Source organism: Heptranchias perlo, chromosome 10 (genome assembly GCF_035084215.1).
Source record: "Heptranchias perlo isolate sHepPer1 chromosome 10, sHepPer1.hap1, whole genome shotgun sequence".
NCBI lineage: Eukaryota > Metazoa > Chordata > Chondrichthyes > Hexanchiformes > Hexanchidae > Heptranchias > Heptranchias perlo.
In genome coordinates, this window is record NC_090334.1 from 31,890,549 (window position 1) to 31,918,183 (window position 27,635).

General features: G+C 40.5%; 1 protein-coding gene across 2 annotated transcripts in view; it reads left to right on the forward strand.

The window, feature by feature from the left end:
- The first annotated feature begins 11,521 nt into the window (after nucleotides 1–11,521).
- scfd1 (sec1 family domain containing 1) overlaps nucleotides 11,522–27,635 on the forward strand; it is a 136,016-nt gene continuing 119,902 nt past the window's right edge. The window contains exons 1-8 of one of the 2 annotated variants that reach the window (XM_067991389.1): nucleotides 11,522–11,624; nucleotides 18,571–18,641; nucleotides 19,390–19,478; nucleotides 20,300–20,390; nucleotides 20,565–20,687; nucleotides 24,938–25,025; nucleotides 26,611–26,700; nucleotides 27,357–27,412. In XM_067991389.1, the coding sequence (XP_067847490.1) occupies nucleotides 11,594–11,624; nucleotides 18,571–18,641; nucleotides 19,390–19,478; nucleotides 20,300–20,390; nucleotides 20,565–20,687; nucleotides 24,938–25,025; nucleotides 26,611–26,700; nucleotides 27,357–27,412 (639 nt within the window). In that variant the 5' untranslated portion in view covers nucleotides 11,522–11,593. Of the gene's footprint in view, nucleotides 11,625–18,570; nucleotides 18,642–19,389; nucleotides 19,479–20,299; nucleotides 20,391–20,564; nucleotides 20,688–21,307; nucleotides 21,367–24,937; nucleotides 25,026–26,610; nucleotides 26,701–27,356; nucleotides 27,413–27,635 lie in introns of those variants that run through there. The other variant, XM_067991390.1, reaches the window with a different exon arrangement.

Here is a 27,635-nt window from a genome sequence, read left to right on the forward strand (position 1 = left end):
AGTGACCATATTCTCTTGGCTTAACATGTATAATGTCATTGTGGATTTTTGTTTTATATTGGAAATAAAAGTAGCTAAATGTATGTGAATGCAGAATCACCAAAAAGCTGACTAATTGAAGCATTTGCAAGACTTCAGGAGTGGAAGAATAAACTTTCATGTCATGTGGTTAAAATTAGTGATGTGCATTGGTTTTAAAATTGTTTTTTGTGGTTGAAGTGGTATATTGTGAAAGGCATGCCATGGAGAATAGTAGCACTAATGATAAACTGCCTACACCTGTTATTATGCTATCAACTGTAGTAGCAGACCCTCGCACACTTACCCGGCAATTCCTGAGGGCAATTACCTCTGCAGACTCCAGTTAGCAAGGAGCCAGTGCAGACCAAAAGCCAACCTGCACCCTAAGGACAGCACTGTCACTGGCAGACAAGTTCACCACCAGCTTGAAACTTCCTTCCTTCTTTGCTTCTGCTTCCCTTCCAGGCTAGAATAGGGAAGGCTGCAGTATCTGCATTCTCATCTGAATCAGAAGATTGTGGGTTCAAATTCCCCTCCAAGACTTGAGTACATAATCTAGTTTGGCACTTCAGTCTTGTACTTAGGGTGTTGTTGGAGGTGATCATCTTTTGGACCAAGGTCCTGTCAGCCTGTTATGCTGGATGGAAAAATTCCCATGGCACTACTTGAAGAGCAGTTGGCCCAGTGTCATGGTCAACATTACTCCCTCAACCATACCACCACCAAAAACAACAGATAAACTGATCATTCATCTCATTTGCTGTTTGAGAGACTGGGCTGTGCAGAAATTGACAGCCATGTTTGCCTGCACCACAACAGTGACTGCACTTCAAAAGTAATTCGTTGGCTAGGAGATGCTTTGTGAAATGCTGAGGACGTGATGATGTGCTATATAAATGTGTTTTTTTTAAATCAACATATATATAAATAAAAGAACTTGCATTTATATCGTGCCTTTCATGATCTCAGGATGTCCCAAAGTGTTTTATAGCCTATAAAGTACATTTAAAGGTGTGATATAGGAAAGCTGGGTCTAGATCCCTGGGGAACACCACTTGTCACATTTTCCAATGAGAGTACAGTCCCTTTATGCCTACCCTGTCTTCTACCTCCCAACCAATTACCAACCAATGTCACAAGGTTACCTCCAATTCCATGCACTTTTATTTTTGCTAAAATTCTCTTGTGTGGAACCTTATCAAATGCCTTGTGGAAGTCCATAGACAACATCCATAAACACTCCCCTGTCCCCCATGTTAGTGATCTCCTCAGAAAATTGAACTAGATTAGCCAGACATGACCCTTCACAAATCCATGCTGATTTTCTTTGCTAGGAGCAGGAAAGTGATGGCCAGATAGCTACAATGCAGACATCTAATTACCTCTTATGCTTTGGGAACTCTGCAGTGCAGCATCCTCGTGAACCTGCTGCTACTATTTCAAGGAAGAGGAGATTCAAGTGCTAATCATGCTCACTCATGTATCAAGCAAGTGATTGATGCATGTGTGGACAGCCCCTCGTTCATTTATATATATATATGTATATATTAATGATTTGGATTAACAAATAGAAAGTTGTATATCCAAGTTTGCAGATGACACAAAGTTAGGAGACACAGTTGTGTAGATGGGAGCAGGAAGTTGCAAAGGGACATTTTTTTTTTATTCGTTCATGGGATGTGGGCGTTGCTGCTGAGGCCGGCATTTATTGTCCATCCCTAATTGCCCTTGAGAAGGTGGTGGTGAGCCGCCGCCTTGAACCGCTGCAGTCCATCTGGTGACGGTTCTCCCACAGTGCTGTTAGGAAGGGAGATCCAGGATTTTGACCCAGCGACAATGAAGGAACGGCGATATATTTCCAAGTCGGGATGGTGTGTGACTTGGAGGGGAACGTGCAGGTGGTGTTGTTCCCATGTACCTGCTGCTCTTGTCCTTCTAGGTGGTAGAGGTCGTGGGTTTGGGAGGTGCTGTCGAAGAAGCCTTGGCGAGTTGCTGCAGTGCATCCTGTGGATGGTACACACTGCAGCCACTGTGCGCCGGTGGTGAAGGGAGTGAAGGTGGTGGATGGGGTGCCAAACAAGCGGGCTGCTTTGTCCTGGATGGTGTTGAGCTTCTTGAGTGTTGTTAGAGTTGCACTCATCCAGGCAAGTGGAGAGTATTCCATCACACTCCTGACTTCTGCCTTGAAGATGGTGGAAAGGCTTTGGGGAGTCAGGAGGTGAGTCACTCACCGCAGAATACCCAGCCTCTGGCCTGCTCTTGTAGCCACAGTATTTATTTGGCTGGTCCAGTTAAGTTTCTGGTCAATGGTAACCCCCAGGATGTTGATGGTGGGGTATTCGGCGATGGTAATGCCGTTGAATGTCAAGGGGAGGTGGTTAGACTCTCTCTTGTTGGAGATGGTCATTGCCTGGCACTTGTCTGGCGTGAATGTTACTTGCCACTTAGGAGCCCAAGCCTGGATGTTATCCAGGTCTTGCTGCATGCGGGCTCAGACTGCTTCATTATCTGAGGGGTTGCGAATGGAACTGAACACTGTGCAATCATCAGCGAACGTCCGCATTTCTGACCTTATGATGGAGGGAAGGTCATTGATGAAGCAGCTGAAGATGGTTGGGCTTTGGACACTGCCTTGAGGAACTCCTGCAGCAATGCCCTGGGGCTGAGATGATTGGCCACCAACAACCACTACCATCTTCCTTTGTGCTAGGTATGACTCCAGCCACTGGAGAGTTTTCCCCCTGATTCCCATTGACTTCAATTTTACTATGGCTCCTTGGTGGCACACTCGGTCAAATGCTGCCTTGATGTCAAGGGCAGTCACTCTCTCCTCACCTCTGGAATTCAGCTCTTTTGTCCATATTTGGACCAAGGCTGTAATGAGGTCTGGAGCCGAGTGGTCCTGGCGGAACCCAAACTGAGCATCAGTGAGCAGGTTATTGATGAGTAAGTGCCGCTTGATAGCACTGTCGACGACACCTTCCATCACTTTGCTGATGATCGAGAGTAGACTGGTGGGGTGGTAATTGGCCGGATTGGATTTTTCCTGCTTTTTGTGGACAGGACATACCTGGGCAATTTTCCACGTTGTCGGGTAGATGCCAGTGTTGTAGCTGTACTGGAACAGCTTGGCTAGAGGCGCAGCTAGTTCTGGAGCACAAGCCTTCAGCACTACAGCCGGGATGTTGTCGGGGCCCATAGACTTTGCTGTGTCCAGTGCACTCAGTCGTTTCTTGATATCACGTGGAGTGAATCGAATTGGCTGAAGACCGGCTTCTGTGATGGGGATATCGGGAGGCAGCCGAGATGGATCATCCACTCGGCACTTCTGGCTGAAGATGGTTGCAAACGCTTCAGCCTTGTCTTTTGCGCTCACGTGCTGGACTCCTCCATCGTTGAGGATGGGGATGTTTACAAAGCCTCCTCCTCCTGTTAGTTGTTTAATTGTCCACCACTATTCACAACTGGATGTGGCAGGACTGCAGAGCTTTGATCTGATCCGTTGGTTGTGGAATCGCTTAGCTCGGTCTATAGCATATTGCTTCCGCTGTTTAGCATGCATGTAGTTCTGGGTTATAGCTTCACCAGGTTGGCACCTCATTTTTAGGTACGCCTGGTGCTGCTCCTGGCATGCTCTTCTACACTCCTCATTGAACCAGGGTTGATCCCCTGGCTTGTTGGTAATGGTAGAATGAGGAATATGCCAGGCCATGAGGTTACAGATTGTGCTGGAATACAATTCTGCTGCTGCTGATGGCCCACAGCGCCTCATGGATGCCCAGTTTTGATAGATCTGTTCTGAATCCATCCTATTTAGCACGGTGGTAGTGCCACACAACACGTTGGATGGTGTCCTCAGTGCGAAGACGGGACTTAGATTAGATAGATTACGTGAGTGGGCAAAACTGGCAGATGGAGTTCATAGGAGCAGGAGTAGGCCATTCAGCCCCTCGTGCCTGCTCCGCCATTTGCAAGATCATGGCTGATCTGTGATCTAACTCCAAAGACCTGCCTTTGGCCCATATCCCTTAATACCTTTGGTTGCCAAAAAGCTATCTATCTCAGATTTAAATTTAGCAATTGAGCTAGTATCAATTGCCGTTTGCAGAAGAGAGTTCCAAACTTCTACCACTTTTTGTGTGTAGAAATGTTTTCTAATCTCACTCCTGAAAGGTCTAGCTCTAATTTTTAGACTGTGCCCCCTACTCCTAAAAATCCCTAACCAGCGGAAATAGTTTCTCTCTATCCACCCTATCTCTTCCCCTTAATATCTTATAAACTTCGATCAGATCACCCCTTAACCTTCGAAACTCTGGAGAATACAACCCCAATTTGTGTAATCTCTCCTCGTAACTTAACCCTTGAAGTCCGGGTATGATTCTAGTAAACCTACGCTGCACTCCCTCCAAGGCCAATATGTCCTTCCGAAGGTGCGGTGCCCAGAACTGCTCACAGTACTCCAGGTGCAGTCTAACCAGGGTTTTGTAATGTTCAATGTGAGGATGTGTGAGGTCATCCACTTTGGATCCATGAAAGACAAATTGGAATATTTTCTTAATGGCAAGAACTGTGGAGAAGTACAAAAAGTAATCAAAAAGGCTAATGGAATGTAGGCCTTTATCTCAAGGGCGCTGGAATACAAAGAGGAAGAAGTTATGCTTCAGTTGTACAGCGCTTTGATCAGACCTCATCTGAAGTACTGCATTCAGTTTTGGAAACTGCACCTCAGGACATATATACTGTATTGGCCTTGTTGGAGGTACAGCGCAGATTCATCAGACTGATACCAGGGCTTAAAGGGTTAAATTATGAAGACAGGTTGTATAAATTTGGCTTGTATTGTCGTGAGTTTAGAAGGTTTAGGGGTGATCTAATTGAGGTGCTTAAAATGATAATAGAATTTTGATAGAATAGATACAGAAAAGCTATTTCCTCTGGTGATAGAATCCAGAACAAGGGGGCACAATCTTAAAATTAGAGCTAAGCCTTTCAGGATTGAAATCAGGAAGCAGTTTTTCACACAAAGGGTAAAGGAAATGTCGAATTCTCTCTCCTCAAAAGGTTGTGGATGCTGGGTCAATTGAAAATTTCAAAACTGAAATTGATAGATTTTCGTTAGGCAAGGGTATTAAGGGTTACAGAACCAAGATGGATGGATGGAGTCAAGATACAGATCAGCCATGATCTAATTGAATGGCGGAACAGACTTGAGGGGCTGAATGGCCTACTCCTGTTCCTATCTTTCAGTTTTGAAAGGATTATAGTTGATAGGTGATTATTGGTCTCCATTGTTAAATGGGTGCACACCTCCACCACCCCCCATCACAATCGCTGAGTTCTCATCTTCCTCCCCACCCCACAATCACTGAGTTCTTACTTCCCCACCCCCCCCACACCACCCCCAGCGATCGCCAAGTTCTCACCACCTCCCCTCGATCACCGAGTTCTTGCCTCCTCCCTCCTTCCCACCCCTCCCCCGCCCCCCACACCGGCAATTGCCTCCTGCCCCCATCAAGCCCCAAGGACTCTGATCTCTCCCCGACTGATTTCTCACCAGACAGGCAGTCAGCCTATCAGTCAGGCTGGCTGCCGGGTGTGAAACCCGAAAGTGAAATTTATTGCCTTCAATTGAGTTGCAATCGCACAATTCCGACACGCTCACTTCACTTCTGGGTTTCTCACATGAAAATCTACCCACCCCCTCTCTTCTTGGTTCCAAGTAAAAATCATGCCCATCAAGTCGAGAAACAGGCACAGGAATAGGCCATTCGGCCCAACTGGTCTATGCCACACAAGCCTCCTCCCTCCCTACTTCATCTAACCCTATCAGCACACCATTCTATTCCTTTCTCCCTCATGTGTTTATCTAGCTTCCCTTTTAATGCATCTATGCTATTTGCCTCAACTACTCTTGAGGTAGTGTGTTCCATATTCTTACCACTCTTTGGGTAAAGAAGATTCTCCTGAATTTCCTATTGGATTTATTAGTGACTAATCTTATATTTATGACCTTTAGTTTTGGACTCCCCCACAAGTGGAAACATTTTCTCTATGTCCACCCTATCAAACCCTTTCATTATCTTAAAGATCTCTATCACGTCATCCCTCAGCCTTCTCTTTTCTAGAAAAAAGAGCCCCCGCCTGATGAGTCTTTCCTTATAAGTTTATCCTTTCAGTTTTGGTATCATCCTTGTGAATCTTTTTTGCACCTTTTCCAATGCCTCTATATCCTTTTTATAATATGGAGACCAGAACTGTTCACAGTACTTTAAGTGTAAGGTTAAACAAGGTTCTATACAAGTTTAACATACCTTCTCTGCTTTTCAATTCGATCCCTCTAGAAATGAGCCCCAGTGCTTGGATTGCCTTTTTTATGGCCTTATTAACCTGCGTCGCTACTTCTAGTGATTTATCTGTAATCCGAGAACCCTTTGTTCCTCTACCCCATTTAGGGTCTGATTATCCATGCAGAATATGGCCTCATTATTCCTCATACCAAAATGCACCACCTCACACTTATCTATGTTGAAATTCATTTGCCAATTACACGCCCATTCGACAAGTCAATTAATGTCTTCTTGCATTTTAACGCATTCTTCCTTTGTATTAACTACATGCCCCAATTTGGTGTCATCCACAAATTTTGAAATTGTACTTCCGATTCCCTAGTCCAAATCATTAATGTAAATGGTGAACAGCAGTGGTCCCAGCACCGATCACTGTGGAACACCACTTCCCACCTATTGCCTGTCTGAGTAGCTATCCTTAACCCCTACTCTCAGTTATCTGTTTTGTAGCCAGATTGCTATCCATTATGCTACCAGTCCCCTGACTCCACATGCTCCGACCTTAGTCATGAGTTTACAATGTGGTATCTTTTGAAAAGGATGATGTGTGACTTGATGGGGAACTTGGAGGTGATGGTGTTCCCATGCATCTGCTGCCCTTGCCCTTCTAGGTGATGGAGGTCGCATGTTTGGAAGGTGCTGTCGAAGAAGCCTTAGCAAGTTGCTGCAGTGCATCCTATAGAGAGTACACATTTCAATCATGGTGCGCTAAGGGTGGATAGGCTGCCGATCAAGCAGATTACTTTGTCCTGGATGGTGTTGAGCTTCTTGAGTGTTGTTGGAGCTGCATCCATCCAGGCAAGTGGAGAGTATTCCATCACACTCCTGACTTGTGCCTTGTAGATGGTGGAAAGGCTTTGGGGAGTCAGGAGGTGAGCCACTCACCACAGAATACTCAGCCTCTGACTTGTTCTAATAGCCACAGCATTTATGTGGCTTGTCCAATTGAGTTTCTGGTCAATGGTGACCCCCAGGATCTTGATGGTGGATTCCACAATGGTAATGCCATTAAATGTCATGGGGATGTTTAGTTCTAAGCACCGCACCTTAGGAAGAGGGTGCAGGGCAGATTCACCAGAATTGATACTGGGGATAAAAGGGTTAAATCATGAGGACATGTTGCATAGACTAGCCTTATAGTCCCTTGAGTATAGAAAATTAAGGGGTGATCTAATTGAGGTGTTTAAGATGATTAAAGGATCTGATAGGGGAGATAGAGAGAAACTATTTCCTCTGGTGGGGGAGTGCAGAACAAGGGGACATAACCTTAAAATTAGAGCTCGGCCATTCAGGGTGGTGTCAGGAAGCACTTCTTCACACAAAGGGAAGTGGAAATCTGGAACTCTTCCCCCACCCCCTCACCAAAAAGAGCTATTGAGGCGAAGTAAATTAAAAATTTCGAAACAGATTGATAGATTTACATTAGGCAAGGGATATGGAACCATGGCAGGTAAATGGAGTCAAGATGCAGTCAAGAGCCATGATCTAACTGAATGATGGAACAGGCTGGAGAGGCTGAATGGCCTTCTCCTGTTCCTTTGTTCCTAGATTCCCCCAACCTTCTCTATCCCAATTCTTAATTCATAATTCATAATTATGATTTCTCATTCCTGGTATCATTCTAGTGAATCTTCATTTGTTTCCATGGTTCCAATATCCTTCTTATAACAGGATTCCCAAAATTATACATAATACTCCCAACAGAGGCCAAACCAATATCTTGTATAAATTCAACATCACTTCCTTGCCTGTATATTTACTGCCCCGTGCATAAAACCCAGAATTCCATTTGCCTCTTTTTAAGACCTTTCCTACCTGTACTCTTACCTTTAAATATCTATGTATCTGACCCCCAGACCTCTCTCTTCCTCCACACTAAGAATATCACAATTTACGGTATAATTCCTTTCACCATTTTGCCTTCTGGATATTGAGGTCAGGATTAATTAATAATGTCCTAGTTAAGGATCCCCTTGGAACGAGCGACCACAACATGGTTGAATTCCATATCCAATTAGAGGGTGAGAAGGTTGATTCTCAAACAAGCGTACTGAGCTTGAATAAAGGAGACTATGATGGTATGAGAGCGGAATTGATTAAAGTGGACTGGGAAAATAGATTAAAGGGTAAGACGGTACATGAGCAGTGGTGTTCATTTAGGGAGTTATTTTACAACTTTCAAAATAAATATATTCCACTGAGGAAAAAAGGGTGTAAAAGAAATGACAGCCATCCGTGGCTAAGTAAAGAAATCAAGGATAGTATCCAACTAAAAACAAGGACATATAAGGTAGCCAAACTTAGTGGGAGGATAGAAGATTGGGAATTCTTCAAAAGACAGCAAAAAGTAACTAAAGGATTGATTAAGAAAGGGAAGTTAGATTATGAAAAGAAATTAGCAAAAAATATAAAAACAGATAGCAAGAGTTTCTATAGTTATATAAAAAGAAAAAGGGTGGCTAAGGCAAACATAGGTCCCTTAGAGGATGAGACCGGGAAATTAATGGTGGGAAACATGGAGATGGCAAAAATGCTGAACAAATATTTTGTTTCAGTCTTTACAGTAGAGGACACTAAGAATATCCCAACACTGGACAAACAGGGGACTCTCGGGGGGGAGGAGCTAAATACGATTAAAATCACTCAGGAGATGGTACTCAGTAAAATAATGGGACTCAAGGCGGATAAATCCCCTGGACCTGATGGCTTCCATCCTAGGGTCTTGAGGGAAGTGGCAGTAGGGATTGTGGATGCTTTGGTGATAGTTTTCCAAAATTCCCTGGACTCAGGAGAGGTCCCGGCAGATTGGAAAACTGCTAATGTAACACCGTTATTTAAAAAGGGTAGTAGGCAGAAGGCTGGAAATTATAGGCCAGTTAGCTTAACATCTGTGGTGGGTAAAATTTTGGAGTCTATTATTAAGGAGACAGTAACAGAACATTTAGATAAGCATAATTTAATAGGACAAAGTCAGCATGGCTTTATGAAGGGGAAGTCATGTCTGACAAATTTGCTTGAGTTCTTCGAGGATATAACGTATAGGGTGGATAAAGGGGAACCAGTGGACGTAGTGTATTTAGACTTCCAGAAGGCATTCGACAAGGTGCCACATAAAAGATTATTACTTAAGATAAAAAATCACGGGATTGGGGGTAATATTCTGGCATGGGTGGAGGATTGGTTATCGAACAGGAAGCAGAGAGTTGGGATAAATGGTTCATTTTCGGACTGGCAACCAGTAACCAGTGGTGTTCCACAGGGGTCGGTGCTGGGTCCCCAACTCTTTACAATCTATATTAACGATTTGGAGGAGGGGACCGAGTGCAACATATCAAAATTTGCAGATGATACAAAGATGGGAGGGAAAGTAGAGAGTGAGGAGGACATAAAAAACCTGCAAGGGGATATAGACAGGCTGGGTGAGTGGGCGGAGATTTGGCAGATGCAATATAATATTGGAAAATGTGAGGTTATGCACTTTGGCAGGAAAAATCAGAGAGCAAGTTATTTTCTTAATGGCGAGAGACTGGAAAGTACTGCAGTACAAAGGGATCTGGGGGTCCTAGTGCAAGAAAATCAAAAAGTTGGTATGCAGGTGCAGCAGGTGATCAAGAAAGCCAACGGAATGTTGGCTTTTATTGCTAGGGGGATAGAATATAAAAACAAGGAGGTATTGCTGCAGTTATATAAGGTATTGGTGAGACCGCACCTGGAATACTGCATACAGTTTTGGTCTCCATACTTAAGAAAAGACATACTTGCTCTCGAGGCAGTACAAAGAAGGTTCACTCGGTTAATCCCGGGGATGAGGGGGCGGACATATGAGGAGAGGTTGAGTAGATTGGGACTCTACTCATTGGAGTTCAGAAGAATGAGAGGCGATCTTATTGAAACATATAAGATTGTGAAGGGTCTTGATCGGGTGGATGCAGTAAGGATGTTCCCAAAGATGGGTGAAACTAGAACTAGGGGGCATAATCTTAGAATAAGGGGCTGCTCTTTCAAAACTGAGATGAGGAGAAACTTCTTCACTCAGAGGGTGGTAGGTCTGTGGAATTTGCTGCCCCAGGAAGCTGTGGAAGCTACATCATTAGATAAATTTAAAACAGAAATAGACAGTTTCCTAGAAGTAAAGGGAATTAGGGGTTATGGGGAGCGGGCAGGAAATTGGACATGAAGCTGAGTTCGGATCGGTCAATGCCCTGTGGGTGGCGGAGAGGGCCCAGGGGCTATGTGGCCGGGTCCTGCTCCGACTTCTTGTGATCTTTAGATTTGTGGTTGGGATCAGATCAGCCATGATCTTATTGAATGGCGGAGCAGGCTCGAGGGGCCGATTGGCCTACTCCTGCTCCAATTTCTTATGTTCTTATGTTCTTATCTGTCACCTATTTGCCTTCTCTGCTAAAATGACAATGTCCTTTTGCAGTCTCCTGCATTTTTCCACAGTGGTCATGTGTTCTAATTTGGTATCATCAGGAAACTTTGATATTACTATTGTGCTTACGTACAAATTATTGATATAACTGGAAAACCAAGGAGATCATAATGCAGATCCCTGGGGTTATACCACTAACCGTATCTTGCTAATTTGAAGAACATCCATTCACTTCCACTCTGTACTCTGACTTTTAGATATCTCTTTATCCATGCAGCTACATTCCCTATAATACCAAGCCTCGTATCTAGCACCTTATCAAATACCTCCTGAAAATTCATATACATCTACTGCCTTCCCTTTATCTGTGATTTCTTCAAAGAATTCATTAGACAAACATGACCTACCTTTTACAAATCCATGTCTAAATGTTCATTAATTTCATCACATATTATTGACTCACACAACTGAGGTACGTATGAATGTCCTATAATTTCTTCGCTTATTGTTTTCACCTTTCTTGAACATTTGCCATTCTCCAGTCCTTTGGCACAATTCTTGTTGGGAAAGATTTTTGGAAAATTATGGGTAGTACTTTCATGATCTCTCCCCAGTATTCTGGGATGTACACTATCCCGGTCTGGTGACTTACTGTTAGTATGTAATTTAATTCATATTTCAGTTGGATAAGTAACAGTCTTCTTTTCATTCCAGCAGGTGCACAAATACACGTACTGCGTACAAGTCGTTTAGTGGGCGGGCTATTAGGTTCATTACGGTGCTGTGAAGGGCTCCGAACTGCAGCTGCCACGTCATCCTGGGGCGCGTCACACAGAGACCCCAAGTAAAGATGGCGGCGTCCGTGAGAGAGAAGCAGATTGGTGAGTAACCGCTGAACAACAATCTTTAACGGCCGCTATACAGTCTGGAGGAGCGATTGATAACCCCGGCCGCACTGAGAGATCATTTACAGAGTCAATGTGTGGGAGAATGAGAGGAGAATAATAGACTGGTGGTGTACCGCTGGCTCCTGCCCCGAGTCTCACCGGGTGCCACTTACTCTTCTGGGTTTGTGTCCGGCCTAAGAGTGAGAGAGACGCCCCTTCAGCTGTGACACGACTTGGGATTCATTATCTGGATGTGAAACCAGTAGTATAGGTGGAGTTACCGGTGGCGGAATTGCTGATCGTTGCTAAACATCTTAATGTTTTTTGAATGAGCAATATCGTCCCCTTCCCCCAGCCCCGGACGTTTGTTATCGTTTGTTTATTGCTCTGTCGTATTTGAAGGCAGTAGTTCTTCAGGCAGTTCTTCAATTTTTCCGTCTTCCATGGAATGTGTCAACGGGAAAAACAAAATTGCTTCACGTAGTTTATCCGTGTGAAATGTGTTTCCGTACTTTATATCTATACTATACCTGGTAATTGCCAATTATTTATTCATAAGTGTTGAATATGTTTACTAATACCACACTTCAATTATATAGAACATGCCATAACATATGGCATATAAGACTGATTTAGTTCCCATTGTAAAAGTGGAAGCCTAATCCCATCTTTCTGTCTTACATTCACATTTGCAAATATGCATGCCTACACTACACCACACCACACACTCAGGCCCACCTGTCATACCAAGGAAAAGTTGTCTCTTAAAAACAAGTGGCCCCTTATTGGAGGCACATTGCATGAAGCGAGAGACTTTTTAGTCGGAATACTGCGGTTGCATATTCCAGGTAGCCTTTCATTGAAGGAGTCTTAAAAGACAGGTTTCACTGCATATATTTTAACTGTCTTAAACTCTCACATAGAAGGCTTTGAATGGTTATTAAACTAGTAATTAATGTTTACTTGTACTACAGCACATGGTGTGGAAACGAATGGTTTTGTTTTGTGGATAACCATGGGCTTCAGATGATGCTTGAAATGAAGTGGCTAGTGATGTCACGGAACAGATTTTCCTATTGCTGCATTTGGGCACATTGTATTGTCTGGGTGAATCGCATAGAAGTAAATTAGATGGGAGTGGGACATACCTGTAAGGGAGCCTCTTTGATTGTCTCCTATATGGTGAGCCCAAGCAATCCAATATGTCCAGGAACATGAAAAGCTGGCTTCATGTGAAATCTGCAGTTAACCTGCTTGTAGTCAGTGTTAGGTATTCATTATTCTGTGTTAAAAGCTAATTCAAGGGAAGAAAGTTAGTGTGCACAAAATAACAAAGATTATTAATTTGTGTGTTTTTTACAAATGGAGACTTTGAATATTTAAGTTTGTGAGGAGTATTTTTTTCAGTTTATCTGTATGCTAGAAGCTGGCTAACTTTGTTAAGGCATGTCACTGATGCAGAATTTTTCTTCTGTAATTCATGATTGTTGGGGGACAATTCTGTTCAGTGTTCAAAACATCAGTGTTCTGTCTACAGACACAAAATGTATCTTTTTCACGAATGTAGGAGAAAATGAATTCGTTTAAAGATCAAATTCCTTTGTTTTATGTTTCTTTTGATATGTTTGTGGTGTTTTGGTCCTCTTATGTGGGATGCATGTCAGTTATGCTATGATATTTGGTCTTCCTATTAGATTTATCCCTGATATATTTGTGTTTATACCACTTAAAAATAAAAATTATTATACATATTAAATTTAAATAACTCAGAAACCTAGAGTAGCTGTGCATCAAATGATGGATGTCACTTCATAAAGTAGTAGAAAAAAAATCTTATTAGTAATGTTTAGATCACCTGTTCATTTTGCAGCACTGTTGTTACAGTTTGTGCCAAATAAGCAGTCCCCTAGTATCATGTAATTGAAAGGGAAAATAACTGTTAGTGATCAAATTCTGCAATAGGGAGTGGAAACAGCCACTACTTATTGTGAAGTTTGAATTTATAATTCTCTCCTTTTTTCTGTTTATTTCCTATTTTCTGTCTCTAGAATAATGCCAACATTATTATGGAGGTTCTGGGTAAAACTTCATTATCTGACCACAAGTTTTACTGAGGAAGTTTAGGTGAGGTACGTCCCCCACCTGATCCCATGGCACTATTTGAAGGAGAGCTGGGGAGATCTCCCGGTGTCCTGGCCAATATTTATCCCTCAACCAACATCACTTAAAAACAGATTATCTGGTCATTATCACATTGCTGTTTGTGGGACCTTGCTGTGCACAAATTGGCTACTGTATTTCCTACATTACAACAGTGACTACACTTCAAAAGTACTTCATTTGCTATAAAGCACTTTGGGATTTCCTGAGGTCGTGAAAGGTGCTATATAAATGCCAACTTTTTCTTTTACTATCCCACTAATCTAATGCAGATCCTGGAGATAGTACTGTAATATATGTGGGGTGTAAAACAAAGAATTCTTTGATCTGTGGAAGAGAGAAATTAATGTGCTAGTTTCTCATGAAAAAAATGCTCATTCTCAACAAGTTGACTTGAACACAACACTGAACTATCAATCTTATGCTTAAGTGCAACTGAGGGAAACAGACCAGATCTTCATGGGTAATGATCTGAGTACTGTTTTCTTTATTTGAACTGAAAAAATATTACCTAGTTGGCATGGATTGTTTAGTTTGTGGTATTTGGCTATAGCACTACAATCAAACTTGGATTTAGTGACATTTGTGATCTTAACATTTTGTACTGTTTGGCATGCAAGAATGCTCTTGAGCTTTTTTTAAAACTTAGTGCCATTGGTCCAAATTTAGGGAGGATCACCATAAGGAGCAGATAGTTACTGTTCTCTTCACAAATGTTAACTGATATTTAAGGGGTTTTGCTGTAAAATATTTGCCCCTTTATAGTATGCCTCCCACAGCCTCTGTTTTCCTCTAAGTTCCTGGTTATGAACAAATATTCTGTATTAAACAGCTGCTTCATATTCATTGTCTGACTTTTTATGTCAGTGGGTGTGGGTCACTGACACAAGTGCTGGATCCATATGAGGACCATGTCTTCAGGGTACAATGGAGTTTGGCAATTTTTTTGTCATTTGTATCCGTCATTCTGCAGCCCTACTTTGTACCGTAAGCCAATACTGGCTGAGTATTACAATCCTCACTACCTTATACAACGGAGGATGAGATTGTTAGCAGTCATTAAGAGTAAGATTGTTCCATAATTCTGATTATTCCGATACTGTTTACACCTCTACTAAATACTTGTGCTTTATACATCATCTAAAGTCCCTATGTCTTCCCAATGGAGTTATTCACATCTTGCGTTACCAAATAAAAATTTACAAAATCATTTACAAAAGATATTTGTTGATCATACAGAAGTTTGAGCAGTGAGCTGCATAGGTTGTAGTGATGTTATAGACACTACTGTAATAACGGATTCCACCACCTTGCATTTCGACCAGAGGGTACTAAAATATTCTAGTTGTTGTGGATGAAAGTAGTTAAATGATGACGTAGTGGTAGGTAGTGCACTCTCCTTTGCTGGGTTTACTCAGAACTGACCACTTTATTTATTCTTCAACAGAAGTGGAAAATGAAGTGGAAAACCAGAAATACTGTGTTGGGTAGTAAGGAGGTGGTCACTTAACTAAAGGTAGCATACTATGTAATGGGGATTGTGTGGTTTGATACTTTGATGCAAAGATGGATGATTTACGTGTGTATGATAGTGTGGTAAATTGAAAGTGTAGGAGAGGTACTTGCCAGATAATGCTTTGGTAGCCAAGTACTGATTTGTTACAGTACCTAAGGATGATACTGATGGCTGTGTAATGAAACAGGCATCTCATCTCATTTCAAATGATAGTCTATATTTTCTTTCACTATTTATGCGAGGGGCTGGATACTTGAAATTTGACACTGCTAGTCTAGCTGGATATACAAGGTCACCAGGAAATCCATAAACTGCCTGTGATGTGATGAGATGCTTTTTATTTTTGATGTGCTAATTGCAACCTTGTTTACTTGTTTGTAAATGGTCAATGGAACGAGAGGACTCTGTAACCGTAATAAATTAGTGTATTTTAGTTGATCAAAGTGCTTTCTAATAACCTGCTTAGCTATGGTTAGGTAATTTAGGAAACCTTTCCTTTTGGATAGCACTGCTCACATGTATGATGGTTATCTTTCAACCAACCTCTGATTTTCTGAGAATGAAGGGAGCTGAAAGGATTCATGTTTTTTGTGTCACTACTGCAACTTATGTGGAGTTGGTCTCATAGGAACAGGAATAAGCATTTCAGTCCCTCAAACCTGTTCCACCATTCACTTAGACCATTGCTGACCTGTACCTTGACTCCATTTATTTGCCTTTGCTTTATATTCCTTGATACTTTTGCTTAACAAAAATCTTTTGACTTCAGCCTTGAAAATTTCAGTTGACCCAGCCTTCTGCTGGAAAGAGTTCATGGAACACATAAGCTATTATGACTCCTCATGTATAAGAATTATAGTACAGATGCTGGTCCTGGTGTGGTGTTATGAGTAGTTAGCAAAGTCGAGTCCTTTGCTATTTCTGTGCCTCAGCAAAGAGTCAGATGGAAGATCTGTTAAAAATAGTGGAAACTGCTGTATTTATTCTGGCCTATGCTTATCTGCTACTTTTATAAACCTGTTCTGTAATTTATAGTTTAAACCATTGCCTGATAAAATGCTTATTCTTCTGCTATCCCAAGTTAAAAATAATACAAGAGGACTCGTATGAATTTAGTATGGTATTATAGAAATGGGGATTTTTTTTCCCTCCTCTTGGGCAGGCTACATATTGTATATACAAAATCACCCTTTAGTTTGTATTGAGCAAGATGCTTACTTGTATGTCAGCTTGGCTTAATAGCAGTACTTTTGCCTCTGGTTTAGAAAATTGTGGATTCAAGCTGCACTCCAGGACTTGAGCACATGATCGAGGCTGATACTTCAGTGCTGTGCTGAGGAAGTACTACTGGAGTCCAGCACGTGAGTGCAGAAGACAAGGCTGAAATGTTTGCAACCGTCTTCAGCCAGAAGTGCCGAGTGGATGATCCATCTCGGCCTCCTCCCGATATCCCCACCATCACAGAAGCCAGTCTTCAGCCAATTCGATTCACTCCACATGATATCAAGGAACAGCTGAGTGCACTGGATACAGCTAAGGCTATGGGCCCCGACAGCATCCCGGCTGTAGTGCTGAAGACTTGTGCTCCAGAACTAGCCGTGCCTCTAGCCAAACTGTTTCAGTACAGCTAATACACTGGCATCTACCCGACAATGTGGAAAATTGCCCAGGTATGTCCTGTCCACAAAAAGCAGGACAAATCCAATCCGGCCAATTACTGCCCCATCAGCCTACTCTCAATCATCAGCAAAGTGATGGAAGGTGTCGTCAACAGTGCTATTAAGCGGCACTTGCTCACCAATAACCTGCTCACCGATGCTCAGTTTGGTTCCCCCAGGACCACTCGGCTCCTCATTACAGCCTTGGTCCAAACATGGACAAAAGAGCTGAATTCCAGAGGTGAGGAGAGAGTGACTGCCCTTGACATCAAGGCAGCATTTGACCGAGTGTGGCACCAAGGAGCCCTAGTAGTTCCTTCATCGTCACTGGGTCAAAATCCTGGAACTCCCTTCCTAACAGCACTGTGGGAGAACCTTCACCACACGGACTGCAGCGGTTCAAGAAGGCGGCTCATCACCACCTTCTCAAGGGCAATTAGGGATGGGCAATAAATGCTGGCCTCGCCAGTGATGCCCACATCCCATGAACGAATTTTTTTAAAAACTGTCAGAATTGCCTTCTTTCAAATGGTTAAACTGAGACTTTATCTGTTCAGTTGGGAATAAAAGATCCATCTCACTTCGAAGCGGGCACTCTCTATGTCTTGGCCAATTTTCTTCCCTCTGCCAAAAACAGATTCTGCTCTTTCATCTTTTGGGATGTCCTGAGGTTGTGAAAGATGCTATTTAAATGCAAGTTCTTTCATTTTTATGGGCGTGGTCTTTGGCGCTGAGCACAATATAAATATCTGCAATAAAGCCTAAATACAGAACAGGCAGTTCTGTTTAGTACTTCTGGCAATTGTGAAAAGTAGGAATTGTGATCTTTGAATAGTTATTTTAACATGGACAAGGTCCAGAAGTTGAAATAGTACTTTCTTCCTGAGCTCTGTTTTTGAATCAGAGAGCCATCGAAGTTTACAGCATCGAAGGAGGCCATTCAGCCTTTTTGTCTCTCTGCCAGCTCTCTGATAGAACAATTCAAAACTTACCCCACTGCCCTTTTCTCTCCCTACAGCCCTGTATTACCTTCCTCTTCAAACATATATCCACTTTTTCCTTAAAAGTTGCAGTGATCTCTGCTTCCGCTATTCCCTGTGGCAAAGCATTTCATGCTCCAACAACTCTACATTTAAAAAAAACTACATAGATGCTTTAAAATATATTTTTATGAAAGTGCTAGATGAGGGCAGAGGATTGTTTTATTGCTGGCATAAAATGTTTGTCTACGTGAGGAATGCATCAGTTTTTTGCCGCAAGTATGAAAAATCAGTGAGCACAAAGCAGTTTTGTGATTTCCTTCCACTCCCTCCCACTTCTCCTGATTTCCCTGAAGCTGTTATGTCCTTACTGGGGTACAGCTCTATAGACACCGGATATTCTATGGTATCGTACTTTTCACGTGTGAGCCTAGACCGAAATTATCAGCAGATTATTCCCGCTGGCATGTATGTTCTTATTAGAGTTTTAAATGTAATGTAATAAATCATTCAAAATACTGCATTAGGTCAATTAAAAATAACGTAGAAATGTAAGAGATTGAAATTCTTTGAGATTTAGTGGTGGAATTTAAAATTCAATGTGCATTTTTTCCTTTATTTCACAGCTGCTTTAAAACGGATGTTAAACTTCAATATCATTCCTGTTAAAAATAGCACCACAGAACCAGTATGGAAGGTGAGGAGATATTCTGTGTAACTAGATTGCCAGCAAATGTACTCCAATCAAAAATTAACCTCTCCCCGCTAATGCTCTAAACTAATTTTAAAAAAAATGTTGCATCTTGAAACTCCAGTCGTGTCATCGTCTGATAGACAAAAATAGAAGATGCAAAACATCAGCAGTGAAAGGCAATGTTGCATATAATCGCCATTTCTAATTAAAATGGACTATACTTGTACAACTTTTTATATTTCTGCGTAATTTTAAAATTGCATGCATCACTATAGATCTCTATCAGAATATACAATGTTCTCGCCATACAAGGCTTAAGATGGTTACAAGACAATCAACTATTCAAAAGCAACAGATCATTGTTAATGTCACATCTGTGTTTGGGTTGGAGAAAAGGTTGCTGATTACTACAAATAATGTGATTTTTACAGAGGCATAAAGGAAACTGCATTATGTGCAATAATTAGTTCTCATTAAAAATCCAAAACCCCTTTTCCGTATTAAACTTAGTTAAGTTTGCAAAAATACACTCTTTATATTAGTAGAATTAAAATTAAGTTTGGGGGTTTTTATTATGTATTTGTAGTGTATTTATTGACTACTGGGTCAAAAACTCTCAATTGTTTGTGTTTCAAGCTTTTAACACTTTTAGGAAAGGATTGCTAACTTTAATGAAGTACTGTGTAAGCACTCTATAATTTGTATATAAGCAACAATTCTACTTTTTCTAATATAATTGTTCCTTGTGCAGATTCTGATTTATGACCGATTTGGTCAGGACATTATTTCACCTTTGCTGTCTGTGAAAGAGTTGAGAGACATGGGCATCACTTTGCACCTGTAAGATGAATTTAATCTTGAACTTCTAAAGTGTAACATAGAACATGATGGACATGTGGTCCAATAATAGAGTAAAATATGTTTTATAAATTACTTTTTTTTTACTTTTTGGGAACTTTTTAAATAAACCTTCACTGCATGAAATGTCCTTGTTGTTATACCAATTTGTTTAACTAACAGAATTAATAATTCCATTCAGCTAAACAATTTAAAAATAAACTTTTTAAAATGGTTGTATAATTCTGTGTGTTTAGAGGTTAAGAATATAAAAAATCTGTTTATATCAAACTGTGGTTTTGGTCATTCGCATTTCAAGTTTTAAATTGCTTTGGAACACAGGATTGTAACGTTAAAAATAATAGAAGATTCCCTTTAAATTGATGCACATCAGTCAGAAAATAGTTGTAAATGAAGTTGTTTTGAGTTTCTAGTTTTGTCAACAAGATGCAACACCAGTATTAAAACTGCATATGGCATTTTTCTGATCTTGAGATTGAATTTTTGAGTCACAGTGCTGTACACTAACTCTGTACAGTTGCTACATACCGTTGTCACATTTGACAAGTACAATAGTGTCTAGAACAATTGTCGTAAAAAGCCAGTTTTTTTAATATTTGTTGTCACGTGTATGATAGTGAGTTGTCAGAAAATAAACCATAAATATTGTTTTGAAAATATATTTCTATAATGTGTTTTGTGCAAAATCAAATTTTAATTAGTGCTTGTATTTTAAGAAACTATGCATTTATGTGTACTTATATATTTAGTGTATATATAGTGCAGTATTTAGTTTGATTGTAAATTGCAATTGAATTTTTCAGGCTATTGCACTCTGACCGAGATCCTATTCCAGATGTCCCAGCAATATATTTTGTAATGCCAACAGAAGAAAATGTTGACCGGATATGCCAGGTAATTAACAGATTTTTAGATCATAAATGTGGCATTTTTTTGTATCTGACATGTAAAGCATTATTTGATGTTGAGAATTTTACCTTAATAAATACTGTATGTATATTTTTCAGTTTAGTTCTTAGTATGATTGAACATGGATATTAAATTGTATGAAATTTAAATATTTTGAAGGATCTTCGGAACCAGCTTTATGAGTCCTATTACTTAAACTTCATCTCAGCAATTTCAAGAAGTAAACTGGAAGACATTGCTAGTGCAGCTTTGAGTACTAATGCAGTAGCCCAAGTTGCCAAGGTAAGATTGTCTTATTAGCTCAGGAACTGATGCTTTATTCTGATCTTTTCATTTCTTTTGTTTTTATCCTGGGTCTAAAGAAGTAACAATACATAATAGTTTAATCCAGAGATGTTTCATTTCATGATGTCAGTATTTAAATTTGCCTTTTTAAAACTGCCATTTGGAAGCTGTTTGCTAAATGTTTAGCTATAAATCGTAAGTCTTAAGTGCATCCTTGCAGCATTGTTACTCTTTTCTTGTCCTGATATGTTAAAATTTGCTTAAGTGGCTCCAAGCATGTGTTGCCAATCAAAATGATAAGAACTGTTTCTTTTATACACATAAACTACATATGTGGTTGTGTCTCCATGGCAATTGAATCAGTTTATGGTCACTTAACTCCAGGCAAATACAATTTTTAGGAGTATTTAATGGCCGTATAACTAGGATTAAAATATATTAACTGAAACAGATGATGAAATATGTTTAATATGGAGCCAGTTTAGGTTTTTAATTTAATTATATAAGCTATTTGTGCAAATTAGTCACTTTGATATCACACACAGCTGTTTCTACTGTATGATTTCATTGTGGACGATATTCTGTTTATGTGGGCTGAAATATAGCATTTGTAAGTAAACTGGAAGACATTGCTAATGCAGCTTTGAGTACTAATGCAGTAGCCCAAGTTGCCAAGGTAAGATTGCTCTTTGTAGCAACAAAAAATATTAATTTGCTGGGACAAAGAACATTTTCCACTCTGTCGCCCTTTGTTGCGACATAAAACAGGCTTTCAGGAGTGGAAAATGGGTGGGAGGTACACCCCCAGGAACTCTACCCATTTGGCACTGTTCTGGCACACGATATCAAACGTAAATTATGGGCATCTAGGTAGCGGTACGTGTACTGGACATCATGGAATGGACACAATAATAAGGTAAGTGTAGTTTGGCCATTTGTTAATGTTTTTTCTTTTTTTGCCCCCACCCCTACTGGCACTTAAGTTCTCATTAACTGTTGTGCCAATTGTAAATTATTCTTTTGTTCCTTGCATCCTAATGGGTGCCAACGAGTATCCTCTATTATATGTTTAGAAGATGATGTGGAGATGCCGGTGGAGACACTGCCTGAGGAAGGGGAAAGCCCCCGAAAGCTTGTGGGATTAAAAATAAAATCGTTGGACTATAACTTGGTGTTGTAAAATTGTTTACAATGTTTAGAAGAGGAGGAGGACATATGGAGGAATACCAGTTAGGCCAGGCTGCCATAGATGCTTGGTACCCACCCACTGGTAACTGCAGACCCACATCTGTGGGCAAAAGTGGCCAAACTTCACTTAGGCTGATAATTATTACAGATGGTGACTTCTCTTCCAAAGGAAGCTGTGATAGCACGCCTAATGGCATCAAGAATAACATAAGAAATAGGAGCAGGAGTAGGCCAAACAGCCTTGAGCCTGCTCCGCCATATAATATTTCATGGCTGATCTTCATTCTCAACTCCACTTTCCCGCCCGATCATCATATCCCATGATTCCCCTGGAGTCCAAAAATCTATTGATCTCAGTCTTGAATGTACTCAATGACTGAACGTCCACAGCCCCCTGGGTAGAGAATTTCAAAGATTCACCAACCTCTGAGTGAAGAAATTCCTCCTCATCTCAGTCCTAAATCGCCCACCCCTTATCCTGAGACTATGCCCCCTAGTTCTAGACTCTCTAGCCAGGGGAAACAGCCTCTCTACATCTACTCTGTCAAGCCCCTAAGAATTTTATACGTTTCAATGAGAACACCTCTCATTCTTCTCAACTCCAGAGAATATAGGCCCATTCTTCTCAATTTCTCCTCATAGGACAACCCTCTCATCCCAGGAATCAATCTAGTGAAACTTTGTTGCACTGCCTCCAGGGGAAGTATATCCTTCCTTAGGTAAGGAGACCAAAACTGTACACAGTACTCCGGATGTGGTCTCACCAAAGCCCTGTACAATTGTAGCATGACTTCCTTACTCTTGTACTCCAACCTCCTTACAATAAGGGCCAACACACCATTTGCCTTCCTAATTTCTTGCTGTACCCACCTGTTAACTTTGTGTTTCGTGGACAAGGCCACCCAAATCTCTCTGAATACCAACATTTAATAGTTTCTCACCATTTAAAAAAAATCATCTGTTTTTCTATTCTTCCTACCAAAGTGAATATCCTCACATTTCCCCACATTATACTCCATCTGCCACCTTCTTGCCCACTCATTTAACCTGTCTATAATCCTTTGCAGTCTCCTTGTGTCCTCCTCACAGCTTACTTTCCCACCTAACTTTGTATCGACAGCAAACTTGGATACATTACACTCGGTCCCTTAATCTGAGTCATTAATATAGATTGTAAATAGCTGAGGCCCAAGCACCGATCCTTGCGGCACCCCACTAGTTACAGCCTGCCAACCTGAAAATAACCCATTATCCCTGCTCTGTTTTCTGTCCATTAACCAATCCTCTATCCATGCTAATATATTACCCCCCAACCCATGAGCCCTTGTGTAACAACCTCTTATGTGGCACCTTATCGAGTGCCTTTTGAAAATCCACGTATACAACATCCACTGGTTCCCCATTATCTACCCCTGCTAGTTACATTCTCAAAAAACTCTAATAGATTTGTCAAACACTATTTCCCTTTCATAAAACCATGTTGGCTGCCTAATCATTTTGTGATATGTGAATGCCTGATTAGATGTTGGATATTTCCTCAGAAAAAAGAAAGGAAGCATGCACCTCAATCAGTGCAAGATGGCTTAATTAATATAGATTTATGGACATACTGTCTGGGAACTGGGTTAATTGCCAGTTTACAGATTGTGCTCCTGTAATAGCATTGAGTTTTACTATTTTGTGTTTTTATGCTACTTTTCGTTTCACTTTTGTTCTTTATAGTTGTTCAAATGTTTGTAAAGGGGTTCTAATTGTAGAATACCCGCCATCTCCTTCCTTCTGCTTTTTAATTTTTCTTTTGCGCTTTGAAGCTTGCTACTCATTTCCTTTTTATTTCTCATTTTCTCTTGTGATATGTATCTGCATCAAAATGGCATCAGTAGAGAAGCATGGTTCCTTTCTGAACTATATGCACCATTGTTGATCAGTTCTGCTATCTATTGATTAAATGCTGACACACAATGGGATGCCTAGCAAGGAGAAGTAAATTCTGAAATCTGCTTTGGCGTGGGGGAGTTCACGTGTTCTGAAGTGAAGCAATCTGGAAATGCCACAAGGAATGTAGAAGACTGAAATCAGACTGTTTCATGAGTCTGGAAATTTGATTTTTGCATATTCCATTTAAAATTTAGCACCTGAGGGCTTTGGTTAATGGGAAAAAAAAGTTTTAAACGGAACATACAATTTGATGAAATATGCGGCCAAAAATTAACAAACAGCACCATTCTTTTATTAAAACAGAATTACTTGAGAATATTTAACGGTTGGTACTGTGGTCAAGCTCATACCATATGATTAAGTGACTGATGAAAGAATATGATTTATATCTGATAAGAGGGCTAACACGAGCGATAAAGTTGCAAGTGAAATATGGCCAGCACTAGAGAAGAATAGAAGTTGCATCACAAGTCTTTATAATGTACTTTGCTTAAACTGTATATTAAAAATGAATTTGATCTGTTAGCTGGGAAGAGAGGTTTAAAAAAGGTGTACTGGTGCATAGCGTTCCTTTTGTGGCTTGGTTCCATTGCAGTTGAAACTACTAATTAAGATGCTATAGTGTGATGTAGGTTTAGAACATTTATGCTTGGAACAGACTCCTCATGATTTTTCAAAGTAAAAATATTCTTGCAAGTTAAATGTGATACCATTCCAAATGAAAATTAATTAAACGTACATTTCCTAGATTTTTCTAATTATACACTTTTACTCATTTATCTTGTATGCATTTAAGACATTGACGGTATCTTCTGTTGTGTGATGCCCAAAGATGGAAATGTGCAGTTTCAGAATCTGGTTATGCTCTACACTGGAAATGCAATTTTGTTGTAAGACCTAAAAATATCTTGAAACCAAAATCCCAGACTAAGAATTGTTGGGATAATGTGACTAAAACATCCAGATTAAAAGTGAATGTAGCAATCTAAAGTTTCAGTTACAACACATTGATTTTGCTGATGCCAGTGATTCATTACGGAATTTTGCATCTACATTACATTATGCAGAGTTGAAACCCTTTTCTGATCTTGCTTCCAATTTTGTTCTGCTTATTTTTGCAGGTATTTGATCAGTATCTAAACTTTATCACTTTGGAAGATGACATGTTTGTCTTGTGCAACCAGAACAAGGAGCTTATCTCATATCATGGTATTAGCTCTAATCTCTTCTTTCTATAATTGATGATCAAAAATGTATTTTTGGAAAAGTGGCTCATTTAGGCTAAAGCCAGTTTTGGTTAGTAGTTCAAAATAACAAACTCACAAGCTACATAAATCATTCTTGGAGTAATATATAGCTGTAGAAAAAATGAAAAATGGTGTTATTTCCTTCAGTTTTGAGAATGGGCTGGTCCAGACCCAGAACTTGTCTGTAAACTGAACCAATGACGTGTTGGAGTTGGTCAGCGGAAGGTTTACATTTAAAAATGTTGTAGCTATCTATCCCTAAAAAAGGTATTGTAAGATGCTTTTCCAGGTAGCCAAATAAATTAACTAGCCAAAAACTGAAGATATTTTTGCTATTAGGATGCACATCTGTTATATATTAAAAACAATGAATGGGTTGCAACATTCCAGCTCAAAATGCATTGAAAACTCCTATGTCAGGTGCTGTCTATGTCAAAATCCATTTTAAAAGTGTCAACATTTCGATTCATTTATGCCTGTAGGTAGTGTCGTAATAGGTCTTTACAATATTAAAAGATCTGTCATATAACGTTAACTGCATAACCCGTAACTGGTACTATATGTTGGCCGTGACAGCGTGCAATTGCACTACAAAGGCAATGGCAGAATAGGAATCTCTTGGCCTTTATCAGAATTCATTAATGATGAAAGAAAATCATTTTGGTACTCCTGAAACAATCTTTAATCTAAATATATCTGGAAAGAATTAGACCTTGCCTCTGCTTGAGAGTAAAATCAAACACTTCCCAAAGCAGCCAGACCAATAGCACTCCATTGTCCAGTTATTGACACGTTCTCGGGTCTCGCTATGGCTCGCCCAGTCAGCTCCTAAAGTTGCACCTCCAGAACCCTCCCTGGTGCCTGTTTGGCCTCTTTGAGCATGTCTTTAATTTTTTTTAACTCTTTCCTTTCTGCACTCCAATCTATTTTTAATCATTTTTTCCGAGTTTCTAATTACTTAATATTTCAAGATCAGGGGCCCAATCTGTGCACCATCCCCAACTCCTACTTGCTGCTGGACTTCCAGAACCTTCCCTGCTCTCATTCCACCTCTGTTCTGCAGAATTGTATCTGTATATTTTAACTTGCTTTTAACCTTCTCTGACCATTTTCTATTTTTTACACTTTCATTAATAAATGATCTGAGATTGTGCCTCTGGGCCATTAAGGCAACCCTCCCCAGCTCTAACTGCCACCTCAAGAACCACCCCCCACCCCCGTCCCCCGGTCTGAATCCTGAACTGTCTGCATCCTCACCAAGTGTGTTTTTAGAGGCCATGCAGTTTGATCCTTGGCCGGCTCCTCCCTCCTGCTGAGCGCGTATTTTGAGGCTCTGCAACCCAGCATCCATCCGCCATGTCTTTTCAGACAGGTACCCCGATCCTCCACAATCCTCATCCCTCGTTGCCCCCTCCATTGCCAATCAGCTTCCCTGTCCTGCTTTTCCCTTCCTGCTCTTGCCCTCTGCCTCCCCAGATATTTTAAACTTTGCAATGCTTCAACTTTTATTTTAAGATTACTTAGTATATCTGTACATCTTGTTTCAGCAATCAATAGACCTGACATCACTGATACCGAAATGGAAATCATTATGGACACCCTGGTGGACAGCCTCTTCTGCTTTTTTGTTACGATCGGTAAGTGCATTGCAGTAAACCCTGCATATGTTACAATGAGCCCTATTAAGACTGGAGTAACATGTCAAATGGTTTAAGGAAAATTCCCTGCTTTTATGCATTTCTTAAATATTACTTTATAAAACGAGGTAATAAGAAAGATACCAAAAAAATTGTTAGCATTTTTGTTGACTATTATATGCAGGAGCTAGTATTTCAAAAACTGGAAGAGAAGTAAATCTTTCACTGGGTTAGTAGAGACTAGTTGAGTGTGCTGAATGTACAAAATGCAACAAAAGTGTATCTCTAAAGACAGTGTAATTTTGGTTGCCCAGTTGGGACATCAGTGTTCTACGTCACAGAGGGGTCGGATGTGATGTATGATTGCACCTCCACAGTCTCCATCCATTGAGTTTCAAATCTCATGGACACCATTGTGGAGAGAAGCCAAGTAGAGGCAAGGTGGTTCTCCACAGAGGGAGCTGTTAGACTGCACTTGTACACTTTCTACTGTCCAGTTCAGAGTGGCATTGGGGAAAGCCTGAGTTCATGGTGAGCGGTGTGAAGCACAGGAAGAAAAATAATGAAAACAAGAAATGTCAGCCTCATATTTAAAAATGAGTAAATAAATTTTGCAATTTTTAAATCTTGTAGTATAATTGTATTCTTTACATTAGGTGCTGTTCCTATTATAAGATGCCCTCGAGGAAATGCAGCTGACATGGTAGCAATGGTAGGGGATGCATTTTAATTTCCTTCAATTTACATGATAGAAAATTTATGGTGGTTCTTAAAAGCTAGCCATGATGTACTATCCAAAAGGTTCAATCATTTATAAAAAGTGACATCGGCTGGTATTAGAAAGTCTTGTTTCCAATCAGTCAGTAAAGCAAATCAACTTAACTTCATGTTGGTTCAGTTGGTAGTATTTTCACCTGAGTCTGAAGGGTTAGGGT